Here is a 23,922-nt window from a genome sequence, read left to right as displayed (position 1 = left end):
TGTTGGGTGTCTGGCTCTACGTTAAAGGTTATGAGTGTTTACAGAAAGACTCTCATGACATTTTTTTTAAGATACCGTTGAGGATACAAAACATACACTCAAAGCATTAATAAGTAGAGAATAATATGAAATAAACTGTTGATTTGCTGATTTGTTGCGTTGTGTTGTATTTGGGTTCAGGGCTCACTCTCCAAGGCCCCTTCAATCTAAACTTGACTCAAATAGCCTGGTGGGCGAGGAGGCCAAGTAGCCACCTTTTTAACCACAGTAAGCCAGACTGAGCTTATATAGGGCTAGAGAATGACACAGAAGAAAGAGGGAAAGGGAGGCAGAAAAATAGTGAGTATCAGCCAGGCTGTGCTAGGTGAGAAATGGCCCCCGATTGCAGCGGTGAGCAGTGACAGGTTTCTTCTCTCCCAGTCTGTGTATCCACTCGGGCAGCTGTGTCTCTGCTCCAGGCCCAGTTTGGGGAGCCCAGGCTGAAGGAGCAGCCCTTTCCTGAGTCTGCGCTGTCAGTGGGATAAGAGGGGGTGTCAGATCTCAGTACAGCTCCCGACTGGTCCCCTGGGAAGTGGCGCACATCACCTCTGGGAAAAGCCAGCCACGTGGCCAGGTCTGATGTCAGTGGTGGGGCGTGTAATCCTCCTAGAGGGAGGGGCCCCACAGGGAGGCCGCTCTGATCTCCTTACAGTCTCTTTGCGATGTAGAGACCACCGGCTCCATTGGTGAGTCCTCACTGTCTCTACCATCAGCCGCGTCTTAGGACTTCACACGGTTCTCTGGTTCTCTGGTTCTCTGGTTCTCTGCGACGTATTTCACACACCTTGATGCTGACACAGCAGCACAGACCAGGCACGTATCATCTTAGGATTTGGACGCCAGGCGACAGGCAGGAGGACACATAGAGGGGCGAGCAAATGGAACAAAATGCAGCCTGCACTGGGACCTTTGGCCTCAGCCGGTTGTGAAGCTTCCAGCAAAGAGGCTTTCTCAGTTGTAGAATATTATAAATATCCTGGACAGAGGGCACTTGACTGCACTGCCCTTGAATCGCCGAAGTCTGAGGAATTGTTTCTTATTTTGCTTTAAATGAAAACCTGATTCCTTCTTAAAGGGAGAGCTCAGATTCCCGATTTCCCATTTCCCTTCTCAAAGGCACCTTCTGTTTTGATTCCACACTTCAAGCTGTGAACAACCCAGGGACCCCGAGCGTGTCATTTTCTCACTGTGTTTGTCTCCCTGTCTTCACAGTGAGGTGCAGGACTATGCCAGTGGTTCTGAATTAGGGTGCATTTCAGTCTTCCCGTTCTGAGCCCCAGAAACTTTGATTCAGTAGTTCTCGAGGGGAGTCTGGGCGTCTGTGTTTTGTAAGAGTGCTCCCAGGGATTCTGATGGTCCCTCCAGGTTAAGAGCCATCAGACGAATGACGTAGCCAGGAGTGGACTTGACCTCCCTTCTGGCTCCCCTCTATCTGGAGTGGCTCTGGGCTCAGCCCTGGTGGAGGAACAGAGGATCAGCCTGAGGGTGTCATTTCTTCCCTCCTCCCTCCCCAGCCCCAGATGTTGCTGAGTTTCCGGGAAGTGGGGCACCTGACAGTCTGATAGTCCAAGATTCCATCTCCTCACGTTCTGCTTTCCTGTCCCTGAGCGTACATGGAAGAGGGGTCTGTGCCCACCCCAGCGCCTCTCTCACATGGTGAGTGCTCATAAACGGAGGCCAAATCCACCCGCGTGATTCGTATTATAGAGCTTCCCAGCAGCCCACCTCTTCCCCTGGCTCTCCGACCTGCTGCTGCAGTCTTCGCAGCCTTCTGGTGTCCATGTCTTGGTCACTAAGCCCAGTCATGATGCTGGGCCCTCCCTAAGTCACTGTCCTCTGCCTCGTCAGCCAGGCCAACCAGGTGGTGGGGAGACAGCGATGAGTTCCCTTGCCACGGCAGTTGTGGTAGGTTCCCCCACATTAATTGGTGATTGGATGATGAGCTGGCTGGTCACAGGCTTGTGGATGGTGGTCAGGCCCCCTGACGGCTCCCCGTGGCTCCTTCCTAGACAGGGCCGCCATGAGAAGTCTCTGAAAACGAGAAGGTGTTTAGCAGCTGACTCAGCGTAAAGGGGCAGCTGATAGCGAGGAAGGGGCCGAAAGAATCCAATGGAAACAGTAATTATTTGTGTGCTGGATGTTTAATTTACAGAACCCAGCCCTGGGCTACCTGATATAAAACTGCTTTTCATCAACTGCCTGGAGAGCTCAGCAGTTTGGGGAATTCAGTGGAAGGACCACTGGGCCCCACCTGCCTCAGCATCCCCGACACCATCTCTGTGTTAAATGACAGCTTTCCTGAGTGGCAGCTAGTCTTCAAGGCATGAGAAGAGGACTAACAGTTAATCAAATCAGCGATGCCCGGCCCGCACACATGTTGTCACTGAATCACTGCACGGCCCTGTGAGGCGGCCGTTAGTCCCTTTACAGATGGAGGAGCTCCGGGTCAGGCAGGTTAAGTAATTCTCTTAAGGTCACAGAGCTAGAGGGGGGGGAACAGATTCAAACTCTGATCCTAAAGCCAGTGGGTTTCCCCCCATATAACACTAACTCATGTTTAAATAACTAGGTTATATTCTGGTTAAGAAGGTAAGGAAGCCATTCACGAAAGACCCCACATGGTGATTCCATTTATAGGAAACATCCAGAACAGGCAAATCCACAGACACAGAAAGTAGATCAGCGGTTGCCAGGGGCTGGAGAGAGGCCAGGGGGGTGGGAAGTGACCGCTAATAAGGATGGGCTCTCTTTGGAGGGTGATGAAAATGTTCTAAAATTGGCTGTGGTGACGGTTGCATAGCTCTGAGAATGTACTAAAAACAATTTAAAAGTGTACTTTCAATGGGTGAATCATATGGTATGTGAATTCTATCTTAATAAAGCTATTATAAAACGAAAGGGGAAAAAGCATGTATATTTGTTTCCTGGGGCTGCTGTAACAAAGTAGCCCAAACTGGGGGGCTTGGAACCACAGAGGTGTCTTGTGGCAGGGCTCTGGGATCAAAGGTCTGTGGGTGTCCCCCCACCCCGGCTCCAGGGAGGATCTGTTGCAGCCTGTCTGCCCCGCTGGATGGCTGTCTTCCCCGTCTCTACATGTCTGTGTCTGCGTCCAGATTTCCCGTTGTATAGGGACACCAGTCCTTCTGGATTAGGGCCCACCCTAATGGCCCCGTTTTTAGCTTGATTACTTCTGTAAAGACTGTATTTCCAAATAAGGTCACATCCTGAGGTGCTGGGGTTAGGACTCCAACATGTCTTTTCTTGAGGGGGACACAGTTCAACCCGTAACAGCAAGGAACCGTGTAATATATTCTGAGAGACTTCTTTTAAAATTGTTAAAATGCTTCAAAAGTTTCAGCTTAACAACCTAAGTGCCCAGCAACAGACGAATGGATAAAGAAGATGTGGTACATATATACAATGGAATACTACTCAGCTGTAAAACAGAACAAAATCATTCCATTTGCAATAACATGGATGGACCTTGAGGGAATTATGTTAAGTGAAATAAGCCAGCGAGAGAAGGATAATTTGTGTATGACGCCACTCATATGAGGAATTTAAAATTATGGACTAAGAGCAGTTTAGTGGATACCAGGGGAAAGGTGGGGTGGGGGGTGGGCACAAAGGGTGAAGTGGTGCACCTACAACACGACTGACAAACATTAATGTACAACTGAAATTTCACAAGATTGTAACCTATCATTAACTCAATAAAAAAAAAAGTTTCGGCTTAAGTTTTAGTGTTTATTCAGTTTTCAGAGAAAGTCAATGATGTGAATCCAAGTAGGCATTAAGCCTGGGTACTCGAACCTTCCTGTTCTTCTGGAGCTTCATGGGGAGGGTCCACAGGCAGGTGCGTGTGGGGGGCCACGCCTGGCCATGTGGGGGTTGACCTGCACCCCCACCCCGTGCAGCCAGCTCAGGCTCGGGCTTCTGCCCGGCTGCCGTGACCAAGGCCAGGGGGCAGGTTCTGCAGTGGAGGAGGCCGTGTACCTCCTGCCGTGGCCGTGGGGAGGGCAAGGGGGCCGTGGGAGCCCAAAATCAGATTGCTGTGTGGTATCCTAAGGACACTTCAATGTTCACAGTGATGCCCCATGCTGGGCGCCATTTTTCTGTTGTGGATTCATCATTCCCCCCACCCCAACGGCCATTTGTGAGACAGAAGGGAGCTTGACTGCGGGGTGCGGCTCCCCCTGCCCCACGGGTACCCCACACTGACCGGAGCGCCAGTAGTATCTTACTGGGCTTGCTCTCTGGCCCCCACTCAGAGCCTGCAGGGTGTGCTTGCCCGCCAGCACCACAGAGCCCGGTGGCCTTGGCGTCCGCGTCCCTCACAGGGCTGCAGACAACCTGTCCTGCCCCCATGGCCTCACGACTCCGCCTCCCCCTCTGGCCCGCTGCCTTTCAAAGTCCCACTGAGCGCCAGCTCTGAGCCCCAGCGGCACTGTCTGGCCCATGTGGGCACGTACTGCGCCCGGCGCCTGGTTTGCTTGGTGGCCCTGAAGCTTCCCCCGGCCGGCCTGCCTCCAGCTCCTTTTCCGCTGTGGGGGACCTTTACCAAGAAGGCTCGCTAAAGGGCGGTGGGTGGACTAAAGGAGGCGACAGTGTTACCCAGGCCCTCCCCAGGCCCGCTGCCCCTTCTCATGCCAGGGGCTTCCAGTTCTGCCCCAGCCCTACCCCAGGGCTGACTGCAGGTGTGTGTTTCTGGAACTTTCTGTTGTTTACCTTCCGCTTTGTCCTACTTTGCCTTAAGGTTCAGAGTCTCTGTGGCCCTCTTCGATGGCAGTTGTCATAGCGTGAGCTGCCCACATGGGGCTTCTTTATGCCAGGGTCACACGTCATTCAGATGGACTGTGCTGCCTCCCAGGTTGCTGGTTCCCATCAGCTCCTGGGCCCTGTTCACCTCCAGAAGAGTCAGCACTGACACTTAGCCGGTGCACGCTGTGTGCCGGGCAGTGTTCTCTCTGTATATTTAGAACACATGTGTGTACGTGTGCACGTGTGTGTGTGTGTGTGCCTCTCTCAATAGATACACATCCATACTCATTTAATCCTCACAGCAGCCTTGTGGCGTGGGTACAGTTGTTATTAATCTCCTCTTACAGATGCGGAAACTGAGGCACAGAGGGGTTCAATGACTTATCCAAGGTCACGGGGCTGGTTAATGGCAAGGCTGGAATTGGAACCCTGGGGAAAGCGGCATCAGTTTGAAGGATGAGCGAGGACTTTGATGCCTCGCGGCAGGCACAGGGAGATGGATGCAGTTTGTCTGAGAGAGGACATGCTGAGGGGCACTGTTACAGAGGGCAGTCTGGAGAAAAAAAACCTTTTTGTGCCCCAGTGTGATTTGGGTTGGTTTCAATTAAATTGGGAAGACTGGTGTGTGTTGAGCAACAACAGCCTGGCCGTCCACCGCCTGGGTGGCCCAGAACCTTCTGTTCAGCTGTGCCTTTGAGGCAGTTTTAGGTCACAGACATTCAGAACTGAAGCACCTGCCCCACTAACCAAGCTCAGCTAAGCTGGCTTCCTGCTTAAATGGAAGATCTAGTAGCTGTGAGCCTTCCAGAGCCTTCTAGAGCCTTCCAGAGCCTTGGCAGTGTGCCAGGGACCAAAGGCAAGCATGTACTCGGGAGCCGTACAGAATGCGAGGACCCTCCAGTGCCTCTTTTTTTTTTTCATCTGGTCCTGCTTCTCTCTCAAACTCTCAGCCTCAATCTTGCTCCTTTCATAAAGCTCTTTTTTACAACTTTCTTCCAAAGCAGTCACTTCCTTCTAGAAACTTCCATGGTGGCTGCTGTCTGTACTACACTGACCCTCAGCCTGCTTGTTTCTTGTCTCCACAACTTTTCTCCCAGCCAGAACCAAAGTCTATGAGGTTGGGGGTCTCCATGTTCTGTTTCTCTTGTGTCCCATAGTTGGTGGTTTCATGAACATCTGTTGCTGGGAGAGGGACCACCGGGAGAGAAAGCGAGAGCTGTGGTGGACCACGGAGGGCGGGAGTGTCGTGTTAAGGGAGAAGCTGTCTTGTTTTGTTGAACTACAAGATGAACAAGCAGAATGGGGGCTTCCTGAGTGCCAGGCTGTTCTCGTTGAAGGTGAATGCACTGTCAGGTGCCGGGCTCCGGCTTCTCGGGTCTGGGGAGGCTGCCCCTGGATTGGCCAATGAACCCAGATGACGTGTTCAGTTAGGGACTGTGCAACTGTGAGGTGGGACCTAAACGTTAGCAGGATAGAAAACAAAGGAACCTGTGGCTGTTGGGGCAGGAGAGTCCTTGTGATGGCGGGGCTGGGGGCAGGGTCAGAGAGGACCCCAAGAGGAGGAGAGGCCCACTTGGCTTTGACAGGCAAATACCTAAGCAATAATGTGTCTTATTCACGCCAAATCCACCAGTGCTCCTTTATGCGTGTCTTCTTGGCTGCCGGCACGAATGGCGAATGCTTCCCCTTCTCTCCTCTGTTCTCTGCACCGTGCACACCCTGGGCTTGTGGGAGTGAAGTTAGGGGAGAGGTCGCTTTAGGGCCACCTGCACAGCCCAGCTGGCTCTCCAGCAGGCAGGGTGAAGCCCTTCCTTGTCAGGTGCAGGGGTCAAAATCAAGAGCACCTGGGTCCTGGGCCTGGCCCTCTAATTGCCCAGCTGTGTGGCCTCTGGGGAGTCACTGCCCAATGGTGGCATGTGATTTAGAGCTGATTTACGTGTTAGCTTATTTGATGGCAGTAACTCTGTGATTGGCAGGTGACATGCCCCAAACAAAAATGCTGCCACGTGTACGTATACAGTCAGTGCACACGGCACTTCTTTGGATGGGGGGCTGGACCCTGTTCCACACTCACGACGGAGGAGTTGGTGACCCGGGAGCGGTCTCCCCATGCGGGCTCCAGGCAGTAGCCTACGTCTCTTAAGACCTTCGAGGGTCCAGAACGTGACTGTGAAAGATGAGAAACTGTTACCCTTTGGGGGAGTTTGCTGCGCTTGTGGTTCCTCTCCATTGAAATCAGGGCATGAGATCTTAATGATTCCAAATGTCTTTGCAATCCAGGACATCTAGAACAACTAGTTCTACCAGGATGGAGGTTTCCCGTGAGTGCCGAGCAGCAAATGAATCTAAGCCAATTTGGCTGTTCAGCACACATCTGGGTACTTTGGTAAATATCAGTGGCCTCCAGGACCGGAGGTGGATGAGGCTCTGTGTCCCCCTCGCTCCCCCCACCCCAACAGCCTCAGTACCGTGTGGTATGTTACAATGAAAGGAAATCTTGGACCGGAGCTTGCCAAACCCCTACAGATGATTTGAGGCGGCAGGTAAACCCACTTTTGTAGCTCGGAGGAGGTCTCGCTGCTGCCCTTTGGCAGATTCCCTCTGAGCAGAACCCAAGGGTATTCTTAGGATGGGACTGGCCAACCCGGAAGCCGAGTTCAGCAGCAGGTCCTCTGAGACGGAGGATGTGGGCCCAGAGGGTATCCTGGCCTCGAGGGCTGCAGGGTGGATGGGCTGCCGAGCTGGCCGGATCCCCTAGCTGGTTTATTCAAGGGTTCTGCCGCCTGTGCCATCCTCCTGAACTGGCACTTACTTGGACACCACTCATTTTGCCAATGAAAGGGAGTTCTCACATTTCCTGAGCTGATTAATGAGCCCTCTGGTATAGATTTCAATAACGATGTTCGAGGTGCTGAGTAGCCCTCTTTGACCTGTTGATTCCCAATTAGGGTATTTTAGAAGCTACTCAATTGCCCCAATGTATTGCACAGAGTTGATGGATGCAGGAGCACTGGCCTCGAGCTGTTTGTAGAAATGAGGTTCCAAAGTAAAGTGCCACACCATCAGCGCTCATGCTCAGCCCGGTAATCTCAGATGCTGTTCCCAATGGACGCCCAAGCCAACGCTGTGCCATCACCATCCATGCCTGCTCTTCCAGGCTGCTCGGCTTCCAAGTGAAATGGAAGTGCAGCCAGTGCAACCAGGAGCCAAGCGCTGGGCCCAGGGCACCTGTCTTGTTTTGGTGTCTCACCAACTCTCTGCCTCGGCCTCTGGCTTTCCTGTGCACAGATCTGGCAGTCCCAGGATTGCTGACTGTGAGCACAGGGTCAGCAGGGACCACCTATAAAAGGAAGGAGGATAATGCTTTACTGAGCAGCTGCTGTCAGTCTGCAAGTTTCCACGAGTGATGTGACACATGGGCCTGGCACCATGGCTGATGGGGCCGTGGGGCCGTGGGGCCCTGTGCTGTCAGGGCTGTGGCTGCATTCACAGGGACAAGCTTGGCACGCAGCATTTGACTTTTCACTCATGGCTGAAGATGGTATGGGATTTGGTAAAGGGTTGTGCTAGATAAGAAATCTAACCCAGGTTTGTTACAAGGGGGCTGGGGTGAGGGGCATTCTTTCAATCACGTGTGCTGGGTGTTTCTAGTCTTCTGTCACTTATGCAGCCAAGATAATACTGTGTATAGTTTGAGATTTCCTGCCACATTTCCCTCATCATTTGCATTCCTTGAAGTCACTGTTCTGGTTTGCTGTGACTCCCTAACTCCACGATGCACGGCTCTGTCCGAGCTCCCTGGACAGTAATCCCGCTCTGGCCCACTTGGGTGGCACCTGAGCCTTGCCCATTGCTGCAGAGACTATCTCTGTGCATAAACCTTTGTTTGCATCTTGGATTTTCTTCGGCATGGACCCCTAAAAGGGGAATTACCAACTCTGAGAGCCTGAGCATCTCCTCTTATTTTTAATACACAAGTAATAAACAAGCCTGTGCCACAGAAAAACCAGAAGATACAAATTAGCAAAATTAAATAAATAAGAGGGGGTGGGGGGGTGAACCTGTTGGAACAGTCAGGCTTTGGAGGGAACACACCTGTGTTTGAAACCCAGCGTGGCCACTGATGTGTCCGTAACCTTGGCGACTCAGCCTCTCTGAGCAGCAATGTCCTTATCGATGAAACAGGTAGTATTTTACCCATTTACCTGGTGTGTGGGTTGAGATAGCATATGCAAATGCCAAGAAGTCAATTCCAGGAGAGAGGCCAAGTAGTAACCTACAGATGCCAGAGAAGCCTTATTAGGGGTGGAGGGGAACCCATGTGGACTTGCGATGCAAAACTGCAGTCAGTCGTATGCAGGCATGGGGTGCTGAGGGACCCTGAGGACTCTGGGTGACAGCTTTTTGCAAGCCCAAGAGGTGAAAGGTGGGATGGCTGGGGCCAGGCTCCTACGGGCCTGGAATGCCTCGCTGAAGATTTTGCATTTGTTCTGTAGGTAGTATGGAGCTAGTGTTTTGGGTTTTGTTTTATTTTGGTTTCGCTTTGTCTTTTGTGGTCTAGTGAGGGTGCTAAGAGTAATGCTCAGAAAGCAGTGTTTAGGAAGGTAAACTGGGGAGCTGTGAATCAGAAAGGAGGTGGCACAGGCAGGAATATCCCAGAGATGGCAGGTTGGGCCAACAATGGTCTTCCGACTTTACTAATATCTTTGATCTCCTGGGGCTTCTCCTTCAAGAGAGCTGAGCTGCACCCTCTAAGGAGAGTGGATGGAAGAGCTCAGAGCCTGAAGAGGCAGCGTGAACCCAGGAGTGCGTGGAGATTTTGGAAGCGAGCGTAAATGCAGGTGGAAACAATGACCCTAATTGTGGTTGGTAGCTTGTGAGCTGGAGCAGAGTGGTGTACGCTCCTCAGTCTCTAGTGGATAGTGCCAGGTACCCGAGACGTGGAGCTGCTGGCAGTCAGAGCTGCAGAAAGTCACCGCACCCCATAAGTCACACCCAGGCGCTTGTCTCCAAGTGTAGGAAACCTTTGAACACTTTGGATGGTGCAGCCCATTTCCCTGGCATTTCCAGCTATTCCAAGCAAAACCAATTAGGCTTTTTTCCTCAGGCTTGTTTGTATACTTTGGAATAAAGCATGCAGAAAATAAAACAAGCCCAGCTAACCCAGCAAGGCTAGTTCCAGAACCAGCAGGAGAAAATATTGTGATTGGCTGGTTCTCTGGAGGACCACTGGTACCAGTGCCTGGGGGTTGGCTGTAGGATGGTGTCCCTTCGCTCATCCCTAAATGGTACCAGCTTTTTGCTAAGCCTCAAGTTTACGCCAGCAGTGCCCTCTGGTTCTAGAATAATCTTGCACATCCCAAGCTGATGCTTATTTTTGTCCAAATGCTTGCTCGTCCATTATCCCAACAGCAGCCCTGGGAGATGCACAGAGCAAATATTTTCACTCAGCTTCTTTTCTCTGAGGAATAACTGAGGTTCAGAGAAATGACTGAGCCAGGACTTGGACCCGGCTGTTGTCACAGAATGTTCGCAGTTAGGTTGGAGAGGACCTGGAGGTGTTTCAGGTAACATACTGCACATTCTACAGCCAAGACAACAGAGTTCCAGCTTAAGGTGACTTTCTCGGGGAATCAGCTGCTTGGGGCCAGAACCAAGGCCAGGCCTCAGGCTTCCTACTGTCCAGAGAGATCTTGCTACCAGGCCCATGCCTCTGATCTCTCAGGTCTCAGAGTGGATCATAGGGTGGATGAGGACTGCCTCTTACCTACCTGGGCTGAAAGTGACCTTAAGGAAGGTACAGACTTCCAGCCCCCGTAGAGGTCCTCAGAGCCCCAGACCCTTACTGTGTTGCCTTTTTGTTTGTGACTTTGGTGGATAGCCGTGCAACGTTCTGTTGTCTCCTCTCCGTGAAGCCCTCCTGCTTACCTCATCCACATCCATCTCTCCCTACCTTTCACATCTCTCACCCTCACCTGAACCACAAATTTGCCATCTAAATTGTATCAAAGAATAGAGTCTTCAAAGAGGAATCCTCTTCTGCTTGAATACCTTCAGGGGTGGGTCGCTCACTGTCTGTCAAAGCAACCCCTCTGCTGGCGAAAAGTTGGAATCATTAGTAAGTTTTATTTAAGGGTTAACATCGCAGGGTCTGAAATGGGGACTCTCATTTTCTCCTCACGATTCAAATCCGTTTTCTTCCCAACCAGCTTGCACACCCCCGAGGGCAAGGTGTTAAGGGCACCCAGGATTTGTTTTAGTCAGGTGTGGTAAGACATGCAGACGCCGAGATGACTGTCACGAGGAAGAAGTTTATTAGACACATGGATCCTTGGAAACAGGCGGCTCAGCACACCACACCAGACCACACGGGGCAGCCCCGGGATGGGTCAGGAGGCAGAAGGAGCCAGGGGAAGATGTGGGCAAGAGCCTTGGTTGTGGTTTCTACGGGAAGGAACAGGCGAGGCAGGGAAAGCAGGCTTAGGATTGCCTGGTTTGAATCATTTCAGTGGGCTCTGGGTGCAGGGGCTGTCCCAGTTGTCTGGCACCTGCGCTGAGGTGATTAGGGCAGGGGGACAGTGGCCCAGAGTGTGTGACCCGGCTGGAGGAGGTGAGGGGCTATGGGCTCTGATCGGCTGGTTTGCATATGAAAGGCATGCTTCCAGGTGAGCAGTTTACCATATCTAGGGATTGGCTGACCCTGAGAGGGGCAGTCCCCCAGGTTCAGTGAGGCCACAGATATGAAAGCATCAGAATCACAGAAAATGAGACGGGGTTAATACAGGCAGGAACCATGCTGCCTTCTGCAAGTGTGCAGGTTGTCTGGTCAGAGTTGGGGGCCCAGGGATTCAAATGGGAATGTCACCAGCAGAACCTTTTGGAAGGCCTTAGCCATCATTCTTGCCAGGGAGAAGACTGCATTGTCCAGATTCCCAGGGCAGGGATCCCCAGGGAGTTGAGGTTTCTGACGCCACCGTGCTGTTTTCCTCTGAAGATAAGCAGCCTCTCCCTGAAGGGAAATGGGGACAGTGCAGGGGGCTGTGCTGGCCAGAGGACCCCCAGTGAGCCCAGATGCCATTATCTGCTGCATCATGGGCCTCTCCTGCCTTCATTCGTCCTGCTGCCTGTCTTTTTAAAAGACCTCGCTGGGCCCTCCCTCCTGCTCCCTTGCCTGTGTAGTAAGGAGTTGCCTCCCCAGCAGCCCCTGACACAGGTGGTAATGACGGTTTGCTGCAGTCCCGTCAATGAGGGAATCTGCCCGTGCTCTGCCTGTGTTTTAAGCAGCACACCAGCTCTAGCTAACAAGACTGTTGCCTGCGCTGTCTCAGGCCAGCTCATGCTGTCTGCTGTCCTCTTGTTGTGCTGCTTTGGGGCCTGGGAACACACCCAGCCCCGGTCCCCATCTGTTGCAGACGTGCAGTGGCAGCAGCTCAGAGAGCAGCCGAGCCCTAGAAATCGCCTGTGCTGAAGGGGCTGGGAAACCCCTTCTCTCATGGACCTTTGGAGCCAGCGAGGCAGCAGGATTTTTCAGAGCTGGGAGCGCTGTGTGTCTCCCATCACTTGCATCTTGTCAGCCAGCATTTCACAGCCCTGCGCCTCTGATTAGCACCCGGGAAGAGGAGACCTCCAGCACCGCTTGGGCTGAGTAAGCAGACCTTCTGAGCAGGATTTCTGGATGCGTGGTGATTGCACGTCCCCGTGTGTGCGGCTTTTCCCCTTATGATGCTTTGTCTCCTCTGTACGCAAGACTGATGCTGAATTGTCGCTTTGTTCTCCAGGAGCCTCTTAGTAAATTAAACACCCCCAGGCAGAACCGAATGTTCCTTCCCGACCTCGGCGCTGTATGTTTTCTTCTTACATAACTTTTTCTTGGTGATTTAAAGAGAATAACTAGTGAACGTGGTGTGTGTGTGTGTGTGTGTGTGTGTGTGTGTGTGTGGGCGTGTTCATCTCTGTTCCTTCTCTGAGTTCAGTCCCTCCTCCCCCGCCCAGCTCTCGGGGAGCGGGAGCTGCCGGCTGCTGAGTGTGGGGTGTCCTCCCCACCTTCGACCCTGCCTTCAAGTTCCCTCGCTGAAATCTTAGCAGTGTCGACCTTCTCTCCCTTTCCCTGAGTCATCATTTATTAAATTTGTCCCAAACAGAGAAGGTTGGGGATGATGTGGGGGCCTCTGGGCATGGCCTGTGTCGTCCCTGGGAAGGCTCTTGACCACATACACGAGTCGGCTGCTCTCCTGCCGGAAGAGGGTGAGCTCTATCTAGCAAGAGTACTTGTTGCTTTTCACTTATGGGGATACATTGAAGAAACAGAAAATAGGAAGAGAAGGGGAGAGGAGGAAGGGAGAGAAGGGAAGGTGGGAGACGTCCTCCCCCGTGACAGAGTGGAGGCTTGTCTGCTCTCAGGTGGGGAGGAGGAGGGTGGCAGCCGAGAACCAGAAGCCCTCACTGTGGAAGGAGCCTGCGGGGCAACAAGTAGAGCTGCGGGCTGGAAGGGGCTGGAGTCGGAGACTCCGCGGGCCCCTGCCTCCACCACTGCTGACACTATGCAGGGGGCTAGGAGCAAGCCGCTTCAGTTTTTTAGTTTTTGTTTTTGTTTTGTTTGCCCTTCAATCCCCTCCCATAAGCCAGGGGCTGCACTAGTGGTGTGTGAAGAGAACTCAGCTTAGAGTCCATGATTGCTGGTATTTGAGTCCTGGTATTTGGGAGGGACCTGGGGAAGAATGAGGCTTGACTCTGTGCTTCTGAATGTACAATCTAGGTGGGGAGAAAAGAATATTAGACAATTCAAGGCTCGGGGGCTAGAAGAGACTTGAGCACTGGCTTCTGGCCAATTCTAAGTGCTGAAGACAGCACCGGGGGTTGGGAGCAGCTGGGAGAGGACTGTGTGGAGGGGCTGGGGCTCAGCGGGCAGCCCTCTGTGCCGGGGGGACAACAGGAACGACACAGACAGAGTGGTGCCACTGGGAGCTTACGCCTGAGAGCAGGGCAGAGCCCAGCACCTGGCGAGGGGAGCCTTCCAGAGGCTGTGAGGTGCGGCTGGTAAGAGGACTGTGGGAGCAGAGGGCGCGGGACGGAGGGCTCAGCCGGTGGGGCTTCCTGGGTATACGGTGAACAGATGCAGCGAGGTTGAACCAGGGCCCCGCGGGCTCCATGGACCCTCAGCAGGCTGACTTCTGACTCTGAGAACAGCCCAGTTGGCTGACTGACCCGGAGAGGCGTGGAAACTTGGCCTGTTGGGTCTAGGACTTCTCATCTTGCCAGCTGCTGCCCCATTTTGCAGGGAAACTTCCAAGGGCTGGATAAATCTAAGGTGGGGCTTTTCATTTGTTTTTTCAGCCCAACATTAGACCTATGAGACAGGTGTAAACTCCTTTTTATAGAAGAGTTAAATTCATTCATCAAAGATAATTGAAAATCTAGGATATTTAAGGCACTTAATCGTGTCATCTTGCCTGAAGTCACAAGGGTTGAGCTGGGAAGTAAAGCCAGGTAGCCTGAAGCTCAACCTGGTCTTTATTGAGGTGTGGGGTGGGGTGGAGGGAGGCGGTAGACTGAGAATGGTGGGCCAGTCAGCATCCCAGGCCATGGGCTTCTCTCAGGTCTGGTCCCCAGGCCCGTGTTAAAATCAGCTCTTTACTGAAATAAGCTCTTGAGTCCCATGTGCCAGGCGCTGGCCGTTCCAAGATGAATAACACGCTTGTCTTGACCTCATCAATTAATGGTCCTAGATAGCCGGGTATCGACCCCTGAAAATGGAGGTACAAATTTTGGGTTCTCATTCAGCTCGGTTGTTAACTAATGGAATCCTTCTTGGATTTTTCCAGCCTCCTCAACTACTCTTTCAATCTATAGACCTTTTTCTTCCTTTAGAAGTATTCCAGTATCTCCTCCCACAAGATGCCCGCATGGACTGGTCTTGCCCCATCCCCTTCTAGCAAACCCCTTTAGCATTTCCTCATACTCAGCCTGTGGGCTAGTACAGGTTAATGCCAATACTTTTGTCTTATGCATTATTCTGTATGAAGTTGCATTCAGTTAGTTCTTGTAGATTGATCTAATTGATAACTCCCCATGGTCGGCTCAGGTTTTCGTTTCTTAGAAGGGTCTGTCTCCATATCACCTTTTAAACTGCTATTAGCTGTTTATATTTTGGTTATATTTATTGACTGTGTAGTAGGCACCAGACACTATGCTTGACATGCTCATGGCTGTTAATTATTTTAATTCTCATGACAATCCTGGGAGGTTTGCCTCATTTTACACATGAGGAAATTGAGGCCCTGTGAACTTGAATCATTTACCAAGATTGTGTAGCTGGTCAGTGGCTAACTAGGGTTCACACGCAGGCTCCTGACTCCGAAGTTGTCCCTCCCACTGCGCTGTACGGGCGTGTGGCAAGTGCCTGGCAGTGAGAAACTTGTATCCTAGCTGTCGTCATGGCACGGTGACTTAGCAAGAAGCCTAGGCAGGACCCACAGGTAAGTGGCTCCTGGAAAGCTCAGCGCTGCCCCAGGGGCTCACGTTCTCACACGGGGGGTGAACTCTCTGTGCTCCAGAAACCTTTTGTCTGCCTGGACCAAACTTCTTTCCCATGAGCCTGACTTAAGGCCCTAGAGCCCTAAAGGGGTTTAATGACAGACTGCAGAGCTCTCACCTCAATTACCAAAGTCTAAGTTACCAGAAGGGTATAATCGAATCTCAAGCACCTGACGCCCAAGAACCCAGCGATGTTCCCCGCTTGACCCCAGAGCTTCTCAGCACTGGGCTCGGGAGTCAGACTGGAGTTGGAGTCTGTCTCCTACCCTTTACTAGCTTGGGACCACGGGCGAATTATTTCATCTTTCTGAGCTTGATTTTTCTTCTAAAAATGGGGATAACAATAAGGCCTCACAGGGTTGGTGTGACCAGTTCTGGGCACATAATAGATGCTCAGTAAACAGCAGGCCCCTCCCTTTAGGTGAGTGTTCAGTGTGGAGGGCCCCAGCTGAGCCCAGCAGAATACCTCTCAAAGCAGTGCCTGGAAGGGACTGAGTTTTCTGATATGATTCTGTAAGTCTTATCCTTCTGATTAATCATCAGGAAGTCCAGGCGGGAGGGCTTTGGGTTCTGGTGGGTCCATCTAGTTCCCCTGCTGCTCCAGCCTGGCCAGTTCCCCACCTGTCCCTGGTGGTGGTCATGTCTGGCTGCTCCCTCCTGCCCTGCCTGGCCCGTGTGGGCAGTTTGCTGTCTCGGGCCGGTTGTCTGCTTTCTGCATGTGGTTCCCCTGCTACAGCCGGCTCCTGAAGGTCACGGTGGCATGTTTGCATTATCTTCCCCGGATCATAAATTCCTTTCCTGATTGCCTTTGGCATCTTTCATGCTAAGATACAGCATGGGGGGGCGGGGATGGGGGTGGGGGGAAGAAAGGAGAAGAGAAACAAAACCAGACTTGGATTTTTGTTTTGATTTTACTTTGCAGGCGAGGTATGTGGTGGCATTTTATTGTTTGATGTCTGCTTTTAGGGGAGTCTGCCATCTGCCTAGTAATAATGACTTCAGCTCGTTAGTCACCCGTGAGTTAGGGCTGCGCTGTACAGATTCCAGTAAATAAGAGAACAGACACCCGGCGAGGCAGTCGGAGCACAGCCAGCCCCATCGTCTGCAGGCAGCGCCCGCAATTACCCCACCGCAGTGTCGGGGGGGCCAACTTGGTGGGGGTCCTGGCAGCCCAGGTTGGGTAGAGCAGAGGGCTGCAGAGTCGGGGGTCCGCGCTCTCTCCCAGTGCGTTCCTCCTTTTCTTTTGGGTCTAGGGCGCCTGTGGTTTGGGAGCTCCTAGGATAGGGTTTCACTGCTTTTGGAGAGAGAACCAGACACAGAATCATGAGCTAAGGAGAGAGATGAAGCACCAAGCCTCAGAAAGCTCTGTGGGGCTGGTTCTTTTCCCATAACCCAAACAGCTCATGTTTTTTGACCTTAAATACAGACATTCTCCTTGATGTGCAAGCTGCATTGACTGAGTCACATTCGGAGTCATACTTTCACGACCGGAAGTAAAACTGGGGCTGACCCTTGTGGGCATTTGGGGTGTTCTGGGACTTCCAAGGTGGAAGGGAGACCTGTGTTGGGGAAAAGATCCTAAGGAAACAATCAGAATGCTCCCCTGGAGTCACTGAGTGTGGGGACAGTGCACAACACTCCAGTTAACCATGGCCAGCACCAGAATCTTCCATGAGCCATGTTGGGTGCAGGACTCTCTTGGGAAGAAAAAGAGATGACAAAACATGAGGTCTCATGCATTAAGGCAAAAAGGCTCCCTCCAGATGAGACCCTGGGACACTTCCCGCCACTCTGCCCCGCCTGCAGCTCTGGGGCTGGTGGAGGTGGAAGATCTGCCTTACACAGACCAGAGCCGTCCTACAGGTGGAACCTGCCCACCCAGTGCCTCTTAGCAGAGCCGGGAGACCTGTGAAGACATTTCGAGGAATATTTTCACCAATAAGGATCAGAAGGGTGATGTCTACTCATTGAAAAACTAAGTTAACTATAATCCTTTAACTGCCATTAGTACTACCTAATACTTCCCCACCCAGCTTTGGCAGGAAACAAGGTGAGTTTCCTGGGTAACGGAACCTCTCCCCTGTGAAGAGTACTTGACATCTCAGAAGCCAGGTGAGCTTTCCTATTTCAGACTCAGGACTGACCTGATAGGGAGTCTGCTTGTGTCCTTGGAGGGGTGTACTTGGAGGGGTGTCTGCATTTTAGAAGAGAGCAGGAATTCGTGCTTTTGAGACCCAAAAGACAGAGAAGAAAGGGAAGCTTCCAGTACCCAGACGCTGGCCAGAGAGCATGGCACGGCCCCTGCACAGACCCCCAAACACACGGGCAGGGTGGCAACCACTCCTTTGGAGTCCCACGGGCGTCCCGATGCCCCTGCTGCTGACCCTGTACCCACTTGGGGCTGGGTGGCGGTGGAAGAGGCTGGACTGGGCTGGGGATTCGTCCTTTCTGAACGGGTTGTCCACTCGGATTCCCAGAGCTTTCTGGCCCCTGGTGGGATTCGCCCTTCATGTTAGGCCAAGACCCAAGCCAGGCATTTACCCAGAACCGGCCAGGCCTGGCTCAGAGCTTGCTGCAGGCATCTGTCACCACCCACTCGCTCTGAGTCATCCACACTTATCTGCTCAAATCACAGAGCCTTGAAATGCGCTTACCAGTTGGTCTTCCAACACAAATCCGGGGGGAACACTGGAAAGAAGGATGGGTCCTGGAGATGGAGAGGAGGCGCATGCTCCTGTCAGTCCTGGGGGTCAGGTAAGGGGGCTTTGAGGCCCTGCTCAGGGGCCTGGGAACCCCTCTTTTCCAAGTCCCTCGGGAGAGTCTCAGGACACTCCTCCAGGCTATGCCTGACCCCTCGGTGGTCTCACTGGCAGCTGTTTGACAGCTCTCCCCAGAAGGACATGCTCTTCCTCCCGGCTGCCCAGAGAGAGGGCACCGGGCCTTGGCTGCTGCACTTGCAAGCTTCATCCCTGAGGAGAGACCGCGCCGCCGAGCCTGGGAGAGGAGGGAGGGTCACTCTTGCCTGTTTGGTTTTCCTCTTCACCTCTCCCTCCTTCCCCAGTCCCTGCTTGGGAGAGGAGCACCTCTTCCCTCCACTGTCTCCTAAGTGGGGAGGAAAGACTTCAGCCAGTGAACCAGAGCCCCAAGTGTTTCTCCAAGTGTGGCCTATTTCACCTGCACCGGCGTCTCCCAGGGGCTTCTGAAAATGGACCTTCCTGGGTCCCACCCCAACGCACTGAATGGGAATCTTCTGGGTTCTCAGCAGCGTCTCATATGCACTGAGGACTGGCTTTGCAGGAGAGAAGAATTTGTCCTTAGAGTGCAATGAACTGGAGTCAACCTTTTCCCCTCTGCTCATTTACCTAAAAAGAAGACTCTATACCTTCTTGCCCAAGGTCAAACTAGGCATCAAGTCCAGCAGTTTCCCCTCAAATCATCTTTCTCTAATTTCACTCATGGAAAAAGATAAGGAAATGATTGTGCTGTTGAAAAAAAAAAAATTCAGGGAGTATTTTTCAGTAATCTCAAATGCCTAGGTACTCTGGTTAATCCAGGGTCTCGACTGAGAGCTGCCAGCCCTGCCTTGTCTGGAATGCTGTCGGAAAACTGCAGTGCTGTCGCATGCACTTAACAGTGAAATAAACCTGACGTTGCCTAGCCTCTGACAGTGGAGGCTCCTTAGGGTCTCAGGACCACCCCTTTGACAGAATCTGGAGTGCCAATGAGGGAGGATGTAGGGTTGGGATAAGCTAGCTGTGGTCCACGTTCTTCATCACATTCATATCCACCATGTTCTTGGTGCTCGGTGATCCCTGCACTTGCTAGGTGGCTGGAGGGAAAGGGGCGGTTTATGGAGAGGTGGTGGGGGATCACGGCCTCAGCCCCTGAGTGCCGCTAGGCATCCCCTTCCCCACCCCTAGGGCCTTCCTTTATGTCTAGGGCCCCCACTCCAGTCCTCCCCGGACTGGCCTCACCCAAGCACTTTTTCTGTCTGACCATCTCCACCCCATCCGCATTTCTCTCTTCTCTCTCCTAGGCCTTCAGGGCCTCTTCTGAGATCAGCTAATCCAACAACCTACCAATTCAGAGAAGGGGTGTGTTTAATGAGTTCTCTCTCCCAGTTATCTTTTAAATATTGCCTTGACCCAAGTAAGGGGCCTTTGGATCGGCAATTTAAGCACCTCTGTAGGTTTGTGACATCTCACACTGTTGGGGATTTATCTTTGGGAGAAATTGGGCTTTTGGTATCCAACATATCTTTCCTCCTAGATCTGTAGCAACTGTGCATCTAACCTGGGTTCTGGAAGGTGAAACACTGGCCTTTCGGATCCTGGGTGGGGAAGAAGGGGCAGACGTGCCCTCCCTGACAGGTGTAACAGGGTGATCCGGCACCAAGAAGGCAACTGAAGCCAGAGACTTTTGCTAGAGAATAAAGGATAGTTATCATGCACAGCACAGCTGCTTCCTGAAGGTTCCACTCCCACTGAGTGAAAAAGCACATTCCGTATTCCAGGGCTGATGACATGGACATCTGCTCCGTGTTCTGTAGATTGCTGGTTTTTCTTTCTTCTCCCCTATGGGTACAGGGATGGGTGGTGGTTGACCGGTCACTTTTTGGTCAGCTTCACTGACATAATTTACAGACAATAAAATTCACCAATTTTAAGTGTACACTTAGACAGGTTGTGATAAATGGACGGTCATGTGACCACCACCACAATCTTGATATGGGACATTTCCATCACCCCAAAAGGTCCCTGTGTCCCTTTGCAATCTGTCCCCTCCTCCAGCCCCGTCTTGAGACTGAGGGCGGGTCTGTGTCTTTCCTGTGAATGCCCTCTATCCAGCACCATTCCAGACACACGGTGGCTACTTAAGAGAGTTTGAGTGAATAAATTCATCAGTGGCTCTAACATATTTTTTAAATCCCCCCCAAGATTCCTGGTTCCTTCTATTCATCTGAGTTTTGAAAGATTGTCTAACAAGCATTTGTTAATAAATAATTTTTGCATTTAGTCCTTCCTGATGCCAGCCTTCTGATCAGCGCTAGATAGTCAGTGTTACAGAGTTGAAATTCCAGCTAAAAGCAGAGACTCGCTGTCCTCATTGCTTATGCAGTCACGAGCAAGTGTGCAGTTTCCTTTCCACTTTTCCAAAGACTGGCAACACTGCAAGAGCATTCATTGCTATTTTTGTTATCTCCCACCCTACACCAGAAGTCCCCAACCTGCATCACCCCCCGCCTTTTTTTGTTTTTCATTTTTTTTGGAATAAATGAGGAAGTCAGCCCTTGAGCAGGTTAGGAGCTCACCTGGAGAACACCCCAAAGGCTTTCTCAGTTTTAGGGACTTTTCCTTGTCCCTAACTTTGTCACTAAGGGTTCAGAGTCCCTCCATCCTGCCCTTTACCTGTAAGTTTGGGATGGATCTTGGCAGGTTTGAGGGTTTAGTGGAATCTGCTTCTTTCTAATGGAAGCTCTGAGAGATGATTCTATGGCTCACCTCTGGGCTTGCCCCTAAATGGTGGCATCTCGCCCATAAAGTCAGTCAAGTATCTTGAAGTAACAGTTAGCGTTTTCCCAGTGATCGTCATGCCTCACTGTAATCTCTTGATGTGTTAGCTCAGATGTGTTAGGTGTTCATCTGTATATGTTCGCTCATAATCTGATAGGCACTCCTATGATTCCCATTTTAGAGATTAGAAAACTGAGACACAGAAAAATTAAGTAACTGTCACAAGATTACATCCGTTTCTGCTACATCACATCTCTTGCTACAGCACAGACTAACCCAAAAGTTAGAAACATGAGTTGGGATCATTACGGGTCTCAGGGTTGCCTGGCTCAGCCCAGCACTTCTCATCTGGGTTCCTCCTATGCTGTCAGTCAGATGGTGGCTGAGGCCGGAGTTCTCAGGCTTCTCTACCCTGCGTCCGGCGCCTGGGCTGGTGGCACAGCTCCGTCTCCGTGCTGCCTCTCTGTGTCGCTAGCTTGAGCTTCCCCGTGGCGTGGTGGTCTCAGGGCCGTGGGATTCTTAACACATGGCTGGTTTCTCCCAGGAAAGATTCCAAGAGATCCAGGAGGAAGTCTCACCACCTAACTCGGAAGTCACACAGTGTCACTTCTGCTGTGTTTCTGTTGACCTCAACAGCCCAAACTTGAGGGATGGAAGAAAGACTCAACTTCTCAATGGGAGACATGAAGACATGAATGGTGGCCTTCTTGGCAGCAAACTACCACACAGCCAACGTGCACACTGTGCTTCAGGCCACCTCACCAGTGGCCTGCGGACTGTGACCGTGAGCCGTGCCGAGGAGCTACACATCATGGGCGGGTTGGATGGACACACCGTAAAACAGATTTCCTCAAGTTCTGTTCTATTTTATTAACAACGACAACAAAGCCTGTTTGGACCGAATTGATTTCGGGACCTGGGTCCTACCTGCAGTTGCAGAAACACTGTCCCACGCAGTCCTTACTCTGTGCTGTGATGGCACACCGAAGATTAGATAAACAGGTGCAGATGTAGGTTACACAGATACCATTTCTCACTGATCCAGCAAAATCCAGAAGTTTGGCAGCGTCATGTATTGGTGAGGTTGTGGGGGAAACAGATCCGCTCCTGCCCCACAGTTAGGAGAGCAAAACGGTCCCGTTCCAAGAGGACATGTTCCAGCATCTGTCAGAAATTGTAAATGCGTTGCCATCTGAGCGGCGGTCATACTTCTGGGAACGTGTCCTGGAAATATGAAGATGGACAAAATTCTCATCACAGGAACTGGTTAAACTAGAATGTTCCATACAAGGGAATAGGCCGCAGATATTCAAAGAATCCCAATGTGCTGATATTGCAAGATCTCCCAGATAGGTAAAGCGATAAGCAAGGTATGGAGCAGAATATATATGACAGGATCCCTTTGTAGGAAAAAGAGGGAAAATACTCGATGTATGCATTTGCAAAAAGTAACTCTAACTGGATTTGCAACTACAAGTTCTTACTTTGGGGGCACGGCGTGGATGGGGGTGAGGGTGGAAGAGGCCAACGTCCAATTATATGTTGTTTTGTTTTGGCTTTTGAATCCTGTGAATTTACTTCTTATCCACGTACTCAAAAAAATTAGTTGGATGACATAGCTGTTGCCCTCAGAGTGCGCACAATCTCCAGTCACGTGTTGCTTAACGATGGGGACACGTTCTGAGAAACGCATCGTTAAGCGATTTCATCATCGTGTGAACGTCCTAGTGTGTCCTTACACAAACTAGGTGGCACAGTCTACCACACACCTAGGCCATATGGTACTAATTTACGGGACCCCTGTCATAGATGCAGGCCGTCGTCGGTGTCGTTATGTGGCCCATGACTGTATATGGAGATAAAATTTATATATAAATGGTGAATGGACAAGTCTTGAGTGAGTTTATTTTAAACTCCCAAGTATTAATAGGCACTGGAGTGAGGGATCATTTCCAACTGGACTCGTTAGAAAAGGCTTCGTAAACTTGTGGGACTGTAGCTAGTTCTTGAAGGGTGAGTAGGCGATACGGGGATAAGAAAAAGGGGAGGTCAGTCCCAATAGGAGAACGTGGCGTCAGCCAGCGCTCCTTCTCAAACTGTGTGACGCAGGAGGTGAAAGAACTTTCTGGTCCTGACAGTGGATCCTTAAACTCCAATGTGAGAACCCCTGATGTAAAATTCCATTCAATCAAAAGATTTTCAATTGTCAATTGTCACGGTAGAGGAATTCTGCCTTCCTAAGTGCTACCTTTAAAATCGTTTGTACATAATAACCTTGAACTTGTGGGGGTCGGGAGCCCCCAATCTGAAGATGGGGAGGGATGGAGGGTGTGCTGTGTGACAGCGCACAGGCAGAAGAGTGTGGCAGGAGAAAGCAGAGGGTGAGATCAGGCTGTGTCCTAGGAGGAGTCAAATGCCAGGCAAGGGGTGTGGCCACTTCTCGCACAGGTGGAGGGACCTCGGAGGGTTTCAGTCAGTGGTAATTCTTTCCTCCAAGCGAGGCACACAGACGGTCAAGGGAGAAGCGGCCTACGCGATCCTTTCATTCTGTCCTTAAACCATGAAAATGGGGCAGTGTGCACACCAAGAGGGGACCACGTGGGCAGCTGGGAGTGTCCCTGGCAGCTCCGGTTCCTCCCGCACCGCCTGTGGGGTTTCCCTTTCTTCTCCATGGACCTCCCCAAGGATGTGCTTCTCTCCCAGATCAGTGTAGGACAGACCTTTAGGAAATGTCCGGCACCTGGATGGTCAGAGTCTGCTCACTTCGGGCACAAGGACCTGAGACGTAAAGCTCTATGTTTCCAAGTAGGGGGAGGTGTCCCCAGGACCTCGTAGGCTCAAAGGGCAAAGATACATGGTCCAGAGGCTTCCAGGAAACGCTGATGGTGACCAGGAGTGAGAACGAGAGGGCTGTCATTGCCAAGGGACAGACAGTCCCAAGGGGTCCTCTGGCTCTAGGAATATCCCCACAGGACCTGACCCAGAATCTTCTGTGCTTTTTCAGTGAGAAAGAAAGGTCCCAAAGCACTGTAGCAGGGAGTAGATGAGAAATGCCGAGGACACCCGCAGGGAGCTG

At 51.7% G+C, this 23,922-nt stretch overlaps 1 protein-coding gene across 6 annotated transcripts in view; it reads left to right on the top strand.

Moving 5' to 3' along the window:
• PRKAG2 (protein kinase AMP-activated non-catalytic subunit gamma 2) overlaps positions 1-23,922 on the top strand; it is a 286,173-nt gene that overhangs the window by 37,139 nt on the left and 225,112 nt on the right. The window contains exon 1 of one of the 6 annotated variants that reach the window (XM_046669516.1): positions 18,007-18,087. The exons of the other annotated variants lie outside the window; for them this stretch is intronic. Within the exon in view, the coding sequence (XP_046525472.1) occupies positions 18,034-18,087 (54 nt within the window). The 5' untranslated portion in view covers positions 18,007-18,033. Of the gene's footprint in view, positions 1-18,006; positions 18,088-23,922 lie in introns of those variants that run through there. 6 annotated transcript variants of the gene reach the window in all.

Source organism: Equus quagga, chromosome 8 (assembly GCF_021613505.1).
Source record: "Equus quagga isolate Etosha38 chromosome 8, UCLA_HA_Equagga_1.0, whole genome shotgun sequence".
Lineage (NCBI taxonomy): Eukaryota > Metazoa > Chordata > Mammalia > Perissodactyla > Equidae > Equus > Equus quagga.
The sequence above is the reverse complement of the archived record's forward strand: the minus strand, read 5'-3'. Positions and strand labels throughout refer to the sequence as shown.